Genomic DNA, 15165 nt, shown 5'->3' with positions numbered 1-15165 from the left:
GAAGTACCTCAACATTTGGACTGAAGTACAGCACTGGAGTAAATGTACTTAGTTACATTCCACCACTAACAGTGAACAGGTGCAAGGTAACGTGATGCACCCCCACCCCCACGCCTTAATCTGAACTCAAAGGACTGTAATAAATGCAACTTTACATATTCTGTGTTGCAAATCCTTCATGGGCACCAAAACTTTAATACACTGCGCTGTTAACTTTTCAACTTTTCAACATACTACAGCACTTTAACACACTGTTCTTAAATGTTGTATGTGGTTTTACATATTTTAGTCTACGTATTCTTACATACAATACGTATGATTGTTGTTGTTTCCTGTTGCACTGCAAGTGGCTGCAACAGGTTTTCATTTTATATGAAAGTATACAAGGAACCATAACAATAAATAATTGAGAATCTGAAAAGTACAAGTACAATACCTCAACATTTGTACTGGAGAAAATGTACTAAGTTACATTCCACCATAGTGCAGTGCTGTACCACGCCTATTCAGCTCCGACTGGTTTGCTCCCTGGGCCCCGGGGCTTTATGTGACCCACCGGGCAAGTTTGGCATCCCTCCTCCAGCTGCGACCCGCCCCAGCCTCATTTTGAGGCATAAAAGGAGCCTCGGTCCCAGCAGCTCTTCACTCTCCGCTCAGAGCCGACGACCAGCCGACCCTCAGCCATGACCACCTTCTCCAGCCGCAACAGCCTTATGTCCTCCTCCTCCTCCTCCCACCGTGTCGGCACCATGGGGGCCGGCAGCGTGTACGGAGGAGCCGGAGGGACGGGAATCCGTGTCTCCAAGGCCTCCTTCTCCTCCTCCTCTGCTGCCGGTGCTGGCGGCGCCTTCAGCCTGTCCGACGCCGTCGACATCTCCGACAACAAGAAAGTGGCCATGCAGAACCTCAACGACCGCCTGGCGTCCTACCTGGACAAGGTGCGCAACCTGGAGAGGGCCAACGCAGACCTGGAGCTGAAGATCAGACAGTTCCTGGAGAACAAGACCAAACCTGCGTCCCACGACTGGACCGCGTACTACGTCCGCATCAACGACCTGCAGGACCAGGTGAGCACAGAGACTCTGAACTCTAAGGGCATTTTCTCAATTTTTACATATCTTCTTAAAGCTTTAGTGTGTAACTTATTGATATTAATGAACATCCGTGACATTCATGCCATTGCAAAATGAGTTGCTACAAAGATAATTAAGACGATCAGCAATAGGAGGCGCATATTTTATCAGAAGGTTAACATTTTGTTTTTTAAATTTTTTTTTCTAAGGTTAGTTAAGTTTTATAACTTGTTGTGTCTTTTTGTAACATTTTAAGTTAAAGTTCATAACTTTTGGAACTTTTCAGATCAATGTCGCTGCTCGTGGAAACGCCGGCCTTGTCCTCGCCATCGACAACGCCCGGCTGGCCAGCGACGACTTCAGAGTCAAGTGAGTGTGAGACTTTGTGTCTTTCAACATGCCCTCCTTCACTCCCTTCACATGAAACGCAGCCTCTGTTTCCTTTAACGGCCCAGCGTCGTCAGTCATTAACAATCATTTCAACATTCAGGTGAGTCTCTGCAACTCATTCTCCTGTTTGTTTATTCAGGTATGAGCACGAGCTGGCCATGCGTCAGTCGGTGGAGGCCGACATCGCCGGGCTGAAGAGAGTCCTGGACGAGCTGACTCTGGCAAGATCTGACCTGGAGATGCAGATCGAAGGTCTGAGGGAGGAACTCATCTTCCTCAAGAAGAACCACGAGGAGGTGAGAGCACTGAAACATAAATTTAAGCTGCAAGCAGCGATGAACGGCCACCGTGTTATGCAAAAGCACAAATGAAATATAGAAAATATTTACTACTTTGAAAGTAGTAAATATTTGAAAGTTTTGAGATCCCAGATGGCCTATTTAATGGATGAAAATGCATTATATTTTATATGTATTTATAAATATTCTACTTAAGTAAGAGTACTAATATTTTGATGAACTTTTACTTAAGTACAAGTAAAATTACCGGTATGAAAGTAAAAGTTAAAAGTAGCTAATTTAAAATTTACTCTAACTAAAAGTTACCTAGTTACTGTTAAACATATGTTTTTATATTTATACTTTATATTCGTCTTATTTATACTGATAAGTATGTCATTAAACAAAATCCAAGATGGCCGACTTCCTGTCTGGTGAAATAAATTTAGATTTTGTTTTATAAATTCCTAATGATAAGTAAATTGATCCCACCAAATTTCGTGAACGTCAAATAAACTTAATCCGAACCATGGCGTGCATTAGGGGGTGCGATGGAGCCCGTTGGCCACGTCCTTGAGCCCAGTCACTGCACAATTTTGCAATTTTCGCCAGATCTGTCATTCACCTTTTTTTTCATTTTCAAGCATCCCAAGCCCCTCAAAAATGTGATTGAGCAGCAGAAAAATAATAACCCTTTTAAATCAGAATCAGAAAAGGGTTTATTATCGCAATAAGTTACACCTACGTGGAATTTGAATTGGTGAATGGTGCTTACTTAAAAAAACATATTAAACATTATTATGAAATAAACAATAAATACAGAAACAAATTACATACAAAATAGCTGTTTTGCATTAGAATAAACAGGTCCCTGGCACTTTGATGCTTGGGCGCTAATAAAAAGATTAAAAGACAGAAGTTTAACCGGCGTCTTCCTACAGGACCTGCTGGCCCTGCGAGCCCAGGTGGGAGGCCAGGTGAACGTGGAGGTGGACGCCGCTCCACAGCATGACCTGTCCGCCGTCATGGCCGGAATCAGAGAACACTACGAGACCATCGCCCACAAGAACCGCAACGAGCTGGAGTCCTGGTTCCACGCCAAGGTGAGACAACAAAGTCCTGTTTCCTGCCCTGAATGGGCTCTCTGCTTTCCCCTGTTTTGTTCTAAAGTTTTAAAACTTTGTTAGATTAATAAGTTTTAATTTTTAACTTTTAAACTTAGGAAGATTTTGGAAAATGCATTTCCTGCAGAAAATGTGTGTGAATGCTAAAAAGCTAAAATGCCAAAAGCTACCACAAAGTCCTGTTTCCTGCCCTGTTTTATTGATCTGAAATTTTACTTTGTGATTTTTTTTTTTATCTTTCATAAATTAGGAAGTTTTTATAACTAGTGTTTTGTTTTTTTTAAAGTTTTTGAACTTTTTAGTTTCTTAAGTACTTCTGTTCAACACTTTATTTAAAGTTTTATAAGTTTCAGTTTTAAAACATTTTTTCTTTTTCTTTCTTTTATAACTAAGGACATTTTTGGAAAATACATTTCCTGCAGAAAATGCGCGTGAATGCTGAAAAGCTAAAATGCTAAAGTGAAGTAGTGAGGCTAGATGGAAACTTGTGAATGGTTTTATGAATTTCATTAAAAACTTAAATAACACCACTAATGTATACAAGATGTGGAATATTTAAAGGTTTTTTGAAACACTAACACTAAACTGAATTGTTGGCTTCAAAAGTTCAATAATGCCAAAAGATGTAGAACATTGGTATCATTGGTGCAGAATTCCAGCCACTAGAGCCAGTCCCACAATGAGCTTTCCTTAGGATGTGCCATTTCTGTGTCTGAAGCTTTAAATGCTGTTGAGGAGGAGAGAGGGGGGCAAGGTGGAGGGTGGGGGTGTGGCCTTGACCAACTTCCATGCTTCGCTCGTTTACAAGCCATGATGTCTCACTGTTTCTCATGGGTAGGCCAAATTCTCTGGGTGGGCAAAGCAGAGAAAGGGGAGGTAACCTTTCCCCTTATGATGTCATAAAGGGAAGATTCCAGATTGGCCCATCTGAGCTTTCATTTTCTCAAAGACAGAGCAGGATACCCAGGGCTCGGTTTACACCTATCACCATTTCTAGCCACTGGGGGACCAGGCTAGGGGAACTCATATTAATGTTAATAAAAACTCATAAAGTGACATTTTCATGCCATGGGACCTTTAAGTTCTGCTGACCAGAAAGACTTTGGTTTTTTTTGTTTAGAAGTTTAAAACTTTGTAATTTTTAAATTTTTTTTAAGTTTCAGTTTTTAACTTAGAATGTTTTTATCACAACTTTTTTTGTTGTTTGAAGTTTTGAAACTTTTTAGTTTTATAATTTTAAGTTTTGGAGCACTGGAAAACTTTTTAGTTTCTCAAGTTCTGGTTTAGGATATTTTGAAGTTTTAAGTTTTAAAACTTTGTAGTTTTTTTAATTTTAGTCTTTAACTTATTTTTTGTTTCTTAACTTTTGCTGTTCTGGGATGTTTATCATATAACACTACATCACACTGGGCTCTGATACCCTGATATTTGATCAATAACATCATTGATTGTTCTTCACAGTCGGCCGAGCTGAACAAAGAGGTGGCTGTGAGCACCGAGACTCTGCAGACGTCCAAGACTGAGATCTCAGAAGTCAGACGAACTCTTCAGTCTTTGGAGATCAAACTGCAGTCTGAGATCAGCAAGGTAAGAAAACACTAAATCTGTCAACTTCATCAAGTCATCAAACGTAACTTCCCTTGCTAATCAATGATGGTCATTTCTTCCAGGAAAATAGAGGTAAGTTAAGAAAAGTTGATTGCATAACTTTGACCATGACTTTCATTTTAGCTTTTCATTAATTAGGTTCTTTTCTGGCAGAGTTGGCCTTCTGTATTGGTTTGAATGTTAAAGGTTTGAGGTATTTTGTAAATGACTAAAGGGCTCTCTTACTGTAAATCAAAGTGACGTTAATCATTGAACACAGCTGACCTGACCTTTCCTCAACAGAAAGGAGCTGTGGAGGCAACTCTGGCAGAGACCAAGAGCCGCTACGCCAACATGCTGGTAGGTTACCAGAGGCAGGTGGAGGGTCTGGAGGCACAGCTGTCCCACCTCAGGGCCGACCTGGGTAACCAGAGGGCCATGTATGCTGAGCTGCTGGACATCAAGACCAGACTGGAGATGGAGATCGCCGAGTACAGGAGGCTGCTGGACGGAGAGAGGTGAGCTGAGGGAAAAGTTCAATGAGCTTGGTGTGTTTCACTGCTGCTAACTCTTTCATCCATAGTTGTACAGTGTGTATGTACAGTACAATATAGTTTTGAATGTTACTAACGTTGTTTATCTTCATAATAATAATAAAACCCATCAAGTCTCATCAGTCAAAATATTAAAATGTCCAAATAAAATTAATTATTTATTTTCTGTTCTGCAGCACCACCGCCGCCATTACTACCAAGACTTCCTCCACAACCAAGACCTCCAGGGTGGTGGTGATAACACAGGAAGTGGATGAGTCTGGAAAAGTGATCAGCAGCAGTTAGATGCCAATGGAACCAGAATCAGATGTTGTAACGTGTAAACTGTGTATGTCTCAGGTTCTATAATAAAGACAAAGTCTGACATTGTTTTCTGTGGTTCACTTGTTTTTATTTCACACTGACGGATCAGCTGCTGCTGCCTTGACTTTATTAAAGAGAATCATCTCTGATGTACAACGGATGAGGAAACTTTTTAATGTTTGTATCTACTTTCTTTGCTAACACCATCCATTTAGTTTATTTCAATCGGGTTAAATCTGTAGGAGGAGTTAAAGTACAATGCCTGCAACTAGACAAAAACATTTTAAAAAGCAAAGCCAATTCAGAATGGCTGACTTCCTGTTAGGTTTAGAGGATGCTTCTAATAGGCTTTTCTGTTGGTTTGGTCATGATTCATATGCCTGCCACATTTCATGCCCCTAGGGGAAACATACTGCAGGGGCTACTTTTTTGAAAATGTATAGGGGGCGCTGTCATAGGGCTACCCCATGCCTTCATTTAAGCCAGTGGTAGCAATGGTCCTAGCATGCTAAGCTAACCCTAGCATGAGTGGGTGCGGGTGCGGGTGCTAGAGCCCAATAGCCAGGGCCTGATTTAGGCTTTAGTATTGTTTAATATTGGTTTGGTATGATAATTTGAATAGTTTGTACTTAGTTTCCTTGTTTGTTTTTTTATTTTTGATATTTTTTTGTAATAATTCACCCTTGCACTACTGCACTTTCCACATGAATGGGGAAGAAATAAATTGAAGCACCAGGTGAAGAACTCCTGAGTCCATGTCTCCTCCTTCCACCATGGGGCTAAACCTTACAGCAATATACAGCTTTATATTATAAAAAAGACTCTTGATGTGTTGATTGACAAAGACATACCATCATCAATTAGCTGCATAAACCTGAGTGGAGCTGCTGCAGGTTTCTAGTATTTCGTTTTGGACCAAGATTATGTTTGTCTTTGATGTATTACATATATGAAGTCCACGTAGGGATGGACGGGTCAAACAAACTCTGGACATTACTTGGGACAGAGCTGTTTGTGTCAGTCAATGTATTAATGTGGACTTTTTTACGTAATGTACTTAACCTAGATACTCAGATTTCTGAATGAGCGGAAGTTCTTTGAGAGATTTTTTATTTTGGGGGCAGGAGAGTTAAAAAAAAAAAAGAGTATTACAGAATTTTGCATGAAATTAAAGTATGGATTAATTTCTTTAAGTCCTGCCTGGACATGAATCCTCTGATCCTTTTCATTTTTAAGAAGGCAGACTTTGTTATCGATATGATGTGACTCGTTTTGACGTGGATTTCTGACTTGGTTTTTATAGACAGAGAGTTGAGCTGAGCGCTAATACACAGCCTTCCTTTTTTTGCCCCAATAACAATTATCTCAGTTTTATCTGCAATTAGCTCAAGAAAGTTCAGCACATTCAATCTTTTATTCAGTTGCAGAGAGAATTAATGGGACTGAAGTTGTTTGGGTACAGATCAAGATACATTTGGGTGTCATCTGCATAAAGACATCTATTGTTATTGTTGTTGTATTGCTATTATTATTAACGTATGTCTCTTTTTTAGTAAGTACCTCATCCTGCAGTCTTGGATCAACCTTCAGAAAACATCCATGAAATCAGCTATGACATTTTGGTAGCAATCTGACAAACGTTCTTAGCACAAAACCTGGGAAAACTGTATAATTTGACCCCTTTCTTCCTCATCTATCTCAAAGTCTATAAACTCTAAAGACATCAAATTTGCTACACATGGTCTCTATAATGTCGCCCTCAAGATCCCAAAACATGGTCCCAATAGCGCCACCATGTGGCCACTTCTTAAGCCCTTTGCATTATGTTTGGTAACTTGTGAAACATTAAGCGCAGAAACATTTAATTATGATGTATTATAGTATAAATCACACCATCTTTATCTATAATAACAAGAGAATGTAGTTATTTTGAGTAATACGAGTCAAGACTACAGATATTAACACACAGAAAACACACAAACAAACACGTTTCAGTTCATCATTTTATTTGTGTATTTCTGGGAATGGTTGGCAGTGTGTTGCTGTCTCACTTCTCAGTTTCAGAGCTGACCAGTTCATCGTCGCTGTATTCTTTGGTGACGATCAGAACTTTACTTTTAGATGAAGTTGAAGTGGTGGTTGGCGGGCTGCAGTGAGACACACAAACAATCCTATTAGCTTCAATTAACGTTACATTTACAAGTCATACTCATACAAACATGCATGTTTCTATAGTGATACTTTGTGCTCTTTAAACTTTTTTATTATTTCATTTGCATTATTTCTTTTTGAGTGTTGTTGATTCACTATCTACTCTAGATTTACCAACATTGGTAATATAATAATAGAGAAAAAATGATGGTTCAAAAATAATGTTAAATTGCCTTTTTTTATTACAAAATGTCACATTTTCATGAGGGAGGTCCTGCAAATATGGATCCCCCCCCCAAGAAATATGAATATATATAGTCTGCAGATTTTCTGTTGTGCCGTACATGCAGATAAATGTCTCTAGTACCCGGAGGTCTGTGGTTTTTTGCCTGTAAAACTCCGTTGGCTTCAGAAGGGTTGAAAATCTGCAACTTTTCCCTCTTTAGCATTTAGCTTAGTGGGGCGCCATAGCAACCATTAACACCACAGGCTTTTTGTTGCTTCCTGTTTGGTGCTGGAGGGAGAGCACCCATTGGTTGTTGACAATATTCACGTGATTTAACTTCACTTCCAAGACTTACAACTTAGGATAATATCAAAAACGTTTGATTTTGTCTGAACATCCAGATGGGAGAAAGACTGGGACTGAGTTTTATGATCTTACATCAAAACGATGGAGACGATGGGAGCTCCCCGACTCTAGCAAGACTCTCAGGGTTTCATTCCCGGATTATTTACAGAATATATACATTAGTCTGAGACAGAGGAATCACTTGAAGAGACGTTTGGTGGCAGGTGCTGTATATACAAGGAATATTACTTATTACTTGTACACTGCACAATGACAATAAAGTTGAATCTAAAAAAAATAAATAAATCGATTACACAAACCTAGGGAAAACACTGCTTTTACACATTGTTTTTCTTTATCTGCTTGAAAGGTTTAATATACTGCATCTGTTTGCTCTATCCATGTCCCAGAACATTCCATAATGCGCTGGTGCATTCACCTGAACATCTCTCCATCCAGCAGCCTCCTGTACTCGGCGATCTCCATCTCCAGTCTGGTCTTGATGTCCAGCAGCATCCGGTACTCCTGTCCCTGTCGCTCCAGGTCGGACCTGAGGTTGGCCAGCTGCTCCTCCAGACCGCTCACCTGCCTCTGGTAACCTGCCAGCATGTTGGCATAGCGGCCCTGGGTTTCGGCGAGGGTTCCTTCCAGAGACTTTTTCTGGAAAGGGAGAACAAACTGTGTCAGGACATTTACATCTTTATTTTTTTATACTGTCTGGTTTTGCCTTCCAGTTGCACTATAAATAATTTAAAATGCATAACTGTATTTGTATATATTACTTATCTTTTTTATCTTTATTTGTATATATCACTTATATTTTATATTATACTATTTATACTTGTCCTTATTGCACATTGGGTCAGAGAGAAACGTATTTTTGATTCCCCTGTATGTCTGGTACATATTGCAGAAAGTCGAATTGACAAACTGCACTGCTTTCCTTCTTTCTTTTTTTAATTGTGCATATAAATTTAAATAAACAAAGAAATATACAATAACATAATAAATTGCACAGGTGGGATAAAAAAAAAAACTCCTGAGGGCTTATAAAAGGAACGCACCTAACATTGAAATTAAAGACAGCTGTACATGCATGACACAAATTTGCAAATGAAAATGAATATTTTTTCAATATTTAAAGGAAAGAGATGAAAAAAAAAAGAATTATTATTTTTTTACAGTGACATTTTTCACTGTGTTTAGCCAATACACTGTATCATACATACATTTACAAAGTGCTATACTCCAACAACAGAAGTTTTTCCTGATTCAGAATGAATAAAACCAAGATGGATGGTAGATGCTCACCATGCTGAGCTGTGATTGGAGCTCGATCTCCAGGCCCTGCAGCGAGCGTTTCACCTCGGTCACCTCAGAGCGTGTCGACTGAAGAGTCTCCGTACTCACGGCGACCTCCTTATTGAGATCCTCAGACTACAAAACAACAAAAACAAAGTTTCCAAACTGCTCATGGATCAAACTCTGCTGTTTGTCACTTATTTCCAATAAGTCCTCCAATCCATACGAGGATATCGCTCACTTATTCCTACCCTCTAATACCCAATTTTTCTTTTTAAATACGAGGTCAGAAAGAGACCTTTTCCAGATGAAGATATTTTATAAGATAAGACACGCCTTTATTGTGTCCCATAGAGAGATTAGTCTTGGGCAGTCGAGAGAACAACATTTGTTGCACATAAACACACAATAAACATCTGGAATGAGCAACCTTTACTTTTTTTATCATTGATTCACCTAATATTTTTTTTTTATACGGTATACATATAGACTACATCATGTCCGCCAAAAATGCAAAAAATCCATGTTATGTACTTCTTTACGAATTAAATAAATGTCAGACTGACTGATGTGTGTAATGTGATGTCACTCTTCTTAGAAAACTATCAGTTTTTAAAAATATTTCATGATATATTGTCAATAGAAGTGTTTTATTCAACTTTAGTTTTAATGAAGAAAGAAAAGAAAATCACAGCACTCAATACTATCGAATCGGATCGCAAATCCATTTGGTACCGATGTTTCGGGAAAGAATCGAATTGGGACAAAAGCATATCGTCCCAGTCCTACAGTTTGGTTAAGAGGCTTTACATATCGCTCACCTTGGACTGGAACCAGGACTCCAGCTCTTTGCGGTTCTTGTTGGCAACGGTCTCGTAGTGTTCTCTGATTCCGGCCATGACAGCGGACAGGTCCTGCTGCGGAGCGGCATCCACTTCCACGTTTACCTGGCCTCCCACCTGGGCCCGCATAGCCAGCATGTCCTGCAGGAAGACGAAATCAGAAATAGATGACGATGATAACAAAAACTTTGTTTTTAAGTTCTTTATCAAGACACAATTTCAAGTTTTCGCTGCATTTTAAATTCAATTCCCTTTTGAATGGTCTTTGAAGACTTTACTGGCCACCTTTTGGGACATTTTGTGGACTACATGACTATTTAAATAAATAAAAAAATCAGTAATCAAGATTGCCTTTGTAACTTTACGCCAAAATACTAAAGACAGGCTATGAGGGGCCATCAAGGACATTATTCACAATTACCTCAGACACACAAAACTGAAATGCTTTCATATACACCACTGAAAAATAATATGTCACACACTATACTGAAACCTCACACACCTCACACTTGAACAGGAAGGTGTTTACATGAGTATGAATGTATATTTTGTATGAGAGCATTTTTTGTAGTTATATGAGAGCGTTTTGATATTGTGAATGAAAACCTCAATACAAATCAAATCGGCACCCATGTATCGTGAAAGAATCAAATCGGGACAAAAGCATATCGTCCCAACCCCTAGCAGCTTATTTGATAAACACATCCACCAAATGTTTTGGGTTACTGTCCTGAATGAATTTTGAAGGCAGTTAGTTAGCATTTCGTGCCCACCTCCTCGTGGTTCCTCTTGAGCTGGATGAGTTCCTCCCTCAGCGATTCGATCTGCATCTCCAGGTCGGATCTTCCCAGAGTCAGGTCGTCCAGGACTCTCTTCAGCCCGGTGATGTCGGCCTCCACTGACTGACGCATGGCCAGTTCGTTCTCAAACCTGAACACCGCCCAACAGCAACAATCAGATTGTCAGCTTCGTTCAAAGCAGGAAAACTTCACCAGAGAAACCACAGCCTAGACCTCTTTAATTTCTCTTTAAAAAGCAAAGGGCCACAGGTCCGAATCGAAACCTGCAGCCACTGCGTCGAGGACTGAGCCTCTGTATAAGGGCGCGCGCTCTACTAGGCGAGCTACCCAGGTGACTGAATTTCAAACTGTTTTAAAGGCATACCATGCAGGCATACTATGCAGTTCTGTGTCACCAACTGCAGTTAAAGGTTGCCATGACAACTTAAAGAGTTGTTTTCATAGAGATGAGGCTCTGGTGCACCTTTGATACTTTTGCTTCTAGCTCAAAAACATTAACTCCTACCACTTAATATTAAACACTGTGAGGGAAAGGACACCTGGTTTAAAATCCTATGCAACAATTTATTTAAATTTTGTACTTTTTATTGATCCCAATTGGGGAAATTACAATTTAGACTATGCTAGAAATCACTTCACACAGGCTTGAAATACACACACACATGCTCAGGACCTATTCATGCATACATGTAGAGATGTCAGAGTGAGTGGGCTGCCAGTGCTGGACCAGCACTCTGAGCGGTTAGGGGGGGTATGGTGCCTTGCTCAAGAGCACCCCGGCAGTATCCAGGAGGTGAACTGACATCTCTCCAGCAACCAGTCCACACTCTGGTTCCCAACCCATCTCCCTACGGACTGAGCTACTGCCACCCCCAATACAATGGTATGTGTAGTGTAAAAAAAATGTCAGGACAGTAGCCAGCAAAAGAGGGCCTGTTTCTGTTCTCCTCCTGACAATAATGTTCTCATTATTCCCATATATGATCCCATATTCACTTGAATGGGGAACATTTTGAAAAGTATGAAAGTTATGAATGATAAAGGTAATAGCACACCATTCTGTATCGAGCTGAATATGTTGATGTTTGAAGGAAGTTTCTATGTTGAAAAATGTGGAAGGAGTTGAAGAAAAAAAAGGGGGTAAGGAGGAATAAGAATATAGAATAGAAGAACATAGGTTATAATTAAAACAATACATTGAACAAAAACTTAAAAGCTAAACTCACTTGACCCTGAAGTCGTCACCAGCCAGCTTGGCATTATCGATGGACAGGTAGAGAGAGCCGTTTGTCCGGGTGGCGCTAAGGATCTGAAACACACACAGGCAGTGCTGATTTATTTCATCATCAGAGTCTGGCAATGTATTATCTATTAGTTTTTTTTTTTTCTGTAATAACATTATATTGTGAAGTATGGGCAGGACTACATAAGCATTATGCCTCTGCCCGCTCCTTCTCTATCATATCTTTTTTTTTTGTTCTTTTGTAAAAATCTGATTGATTTCACTTGTACTTTAACTATTTCTAACTATTTTATTAACTTGTACAGCGACTTTTAATGTTCAACTACGAACCCCATCCGGATGTTTATTTTATTTATTTTTGTTTTATTATTATTGCTGCTCTGCATGTTTTCAAGTATCAAGAAAATTGCTGTAATCAGTGTTGCTTGGCTGCTTCCTGTCACTTTGCATGGCTTCTTGAGAAAACTAAAGTTGTTGCTGTTGCTGTCTTTAGAGTAAAAAGCAACCAGCACACCATTTTGACTCCTTTGTGTTGCAGGGAATTAATTCCCTCGACTTCCCCCTAAACATTGTTTAAAAAGTCAATGGTGAATTTAATTTGATATACTTGATTGATGGATCTTAACCTCATGTGTTCATGTATGCAATTACAGGAATGTTGATTAATGCGCTTTGTCCTGATAAATAAAGTAAATGGAAATAAAATGTAACCTGTACTGAGACTTAAAGAAATATTTCATCTGATCCAGGGGAGGAAGCAGCAGACAGCTGCACATCTCTGCAGGTTCATCCTAATTTAGGCTTTTAGAATTAAAGGCAACTTTACTTTTGGATTGATTTAAATTTTTGTCCTGATTGAGTGTGGACTGAACAAAGGTCCGCGAGGCAGCTACAAAACTGATTTAAAAGAGACAAGACTATTCAAATACAAGTCAAATTTCCCCTCATAGTTTTAGTGGTTCTTGTATGTATATCATGCAAATTAGACCAGGGCGGGCCCGTGGCAAAGGCAGGATAGGCAAATGCTAGGGGCGCCGTCCATCCGAATGAGTGAAAAACAGCAACATCATCAAACATCTAACAAAGTGACGAAACCAGCTGAAATCTTGCCTAGGGCCAACTCTGAATGAAACTGTAGCCTGGTTGTGCTTCAGTTACCTCCTTTTATTTATTGTGTGGCTGGACCTGTTTTCATCCTGCATCCAACAATGCATCACGGCTGTCTGCCTGAATTTGGCTGCAGGGCTTTTTGTGTCAGAGACGACGAAGCTTTTGTGCCCGAGAAGATGAACTTTCAAGCATAAAAGCTTCACATGATCTCACACTTCTAGGCTTTCCGTTGTAGCTCTACTCATCTTAATGTGGATCAGTTTCCCAAAGCTCAACATAACATCAAGAATCTGAAATGTGTGCATTATTTTCTGGATGAATGGTTTAGTTATTTGGTATCTAAAATGTGGATCAGTGTTTCCCAATAAGCTCAAGATGACGTCCTCAAATGTCTTGTTTTGTCCCCAACTCAAACATATTCAGTTTCCTGTCACAGAGGAGAGAAGAAACTAGAACATATTCACATTTATGAAGCTGACATCACACAAGTTTCACTGTTTTTCATAAAAAAATGACTCAAATGGATTAATAGATTATCAAAATCGTTGGCGATTAATTTAATGTTTGACAACTTATCGATGAATTTCTCTCTTCTGTCAGAGCCAGACCTGCGTACAGAATCAGAGCTTGGCTCACCTTGTCCTGCAGGTCGCTGATGGCGGCCTTGAACGCAACGCAGTCGTGGCCCTCCGGTTTGGTCTTGTTCTCCAGGAACTGTCTGATCTTCAGCTCCAGGTCACCGTTGGCCTTCTCCAGCTTGCGCACCTTGTCCAGGTAGGACGCCAGGCGGTCGTTGAGGTTCTGCATGGCCACTTTCTTGTTGTCGGAGATGTCGACGGCGTCGGCCAGGTCGAAGCCACCACTGCCAGACCCGGCAGCAGAAAACCCTGCCCCGGCAGAGGAGAAGCTCCTGGGAGCGCTCATGCTGGAGATGCGGACTCCTGCGCCGCCGGCGCCGCCGTACACGCTGGGGGCCCTTGCAGAGCCGAGGCGGCTACCGCTGGAGAAGGTGATGGAGCGAGCGTAGGAGGTCATGGTGGAGGAGTCTGTCTGGTCTGGATGGAGACGAGAGAATGAAGCGGAGTGCAAACTCGGCTCCTTTTTATCCCCACCTGGATGTGAGCAAGGGGAGGAGGGTCCAGTCTCAGGGGCCACGTAGCCGGGAAACACAGCAGCCAATCACAGCAGGGAACTATACGTCTGTTGCACAATGATAACACATCTCTGTTTGTTCTGCTATCTGAAAATGTCTTCCTGGTGACTCAATTGCACCGTTTGTTCAGCTGTTTCTGCTCTTCTGTCATCCTGATGGCATCAAGTTTTTATCTAATCCGCTTTGCAGTTTTTGCGTCATTTCAAACGTCTAATGACACGCAGCCCTCGTCTGTCTCATGTCCCCCTGGATTCCTCTCTCTGCAGGTTCAAACCTGTCTGTTTTTCCTGAGTTGACAGTGTTATTTTAGACCCTGCAGGTTCACATTCAGCCCCCCCTCCCCTCACCCCTCTACTCGTTTCTTCTGTTGTGCAAGCAAACATTGAAAGCCTTTGTGCCAACTATTCGTTCTCAGGCTGTTTGCTGTGAAATGACAGAGCAGGAGACACACGGTTATTTACTCTTGAACTGGTTTATAGTGACGAATGTTTCATGTGTGTTTTATTGGTCGCAAATGTGGGGAAAAAAACAGAAATCCCAAAAGTGTAATCAATAAAATGACCTCATTCATTTGTCTTCATCTAACCAGAGGCTCCCAACATTTTTGGTCTGAGGTCCCCTCACAGTCTTATTGGACGCACCCCTTAATCCATTCACCATGTATGTTCCCAACCAGTCCTCCAC

General features: G+C 40.6%; 2 protein-coding genes across 2 annotated transcripts; one reads left to right on the top strand and one right to left on the bottom strand.

Annotated features, from left to right (window-relative positions):
• Positions 1 to 637: 637 nt before the first annotated feature.
• LOC120574782 (keratin, type I cytoskeletal 13-like) lies at positions 638 to 5375 on the top strand. The gene is made up of 7 exons (XM_039825227.1): positions 638 to 1067; positions 1360 to 1442; positions 1603 to 1759; positions 2683 to 2844; positions 4327 to 4452; positions 4756 to 4970; positions 5183 to 5375. The coding sequence occupies exons 1-7, from the start codon at positions 684 to 686 to the stop codon at positions 5289 to 5291; spliced, it is 1236 nt and encodes a 411-aa protein (XP_039681161.1). The 5' UTR covers positions 638 to 683; the 3' UTR covers positions 5292 to 5375.
• A 1919-nt stretch (positions 5376 to 7294) lies between these two features.
• Positions 7295 to 14403, bottom strand: LOC120574781 (keratin, type I cytoskeletal 13-like). Its single transcript, XM_039825226.1, has 7 exons — positions 13965 to 14403; positions 12202 to 12284; positions 10949 to 11105; positions 10155 to 10316; positions 9343 to 9468; positions 8471 to 8691; positions 7295 to 7456 (listed from the first exon to the last, which is right to left on the bottom strand). Exons 1-7 carry the CDS (start codon positions 14361 to 14363, stop codon positions 7357 to 7359), a joined length of 1248 nt encoding a protein of 415 aa, XP_039681160.1. The 5' UTR covers positions 14364 to 14403; the 3' UTR covers positions 7295 to 7356.
• Positions 14404 to 15165: the final 762 nt, after the last annotated feature.

The sequence above is a fragment of the Perca fluviatilis genome, chromosome 15, assembly GCF_010015445.1.
Source record: "Perca fluviatilis chromosome 15, GENO_Pfluv_1.0, whole genome shotgun sequence".
In the NCBI taxonomy this organism is placed as follows: Eukaryota; Metazoa; Chordata; class Actinopteri; order Perciformes; family Percidae; genus Perca; species Perca fluviatilis.
This window is presented reverse-complemented; position numbering and strand designations above follow the sequence as displayed.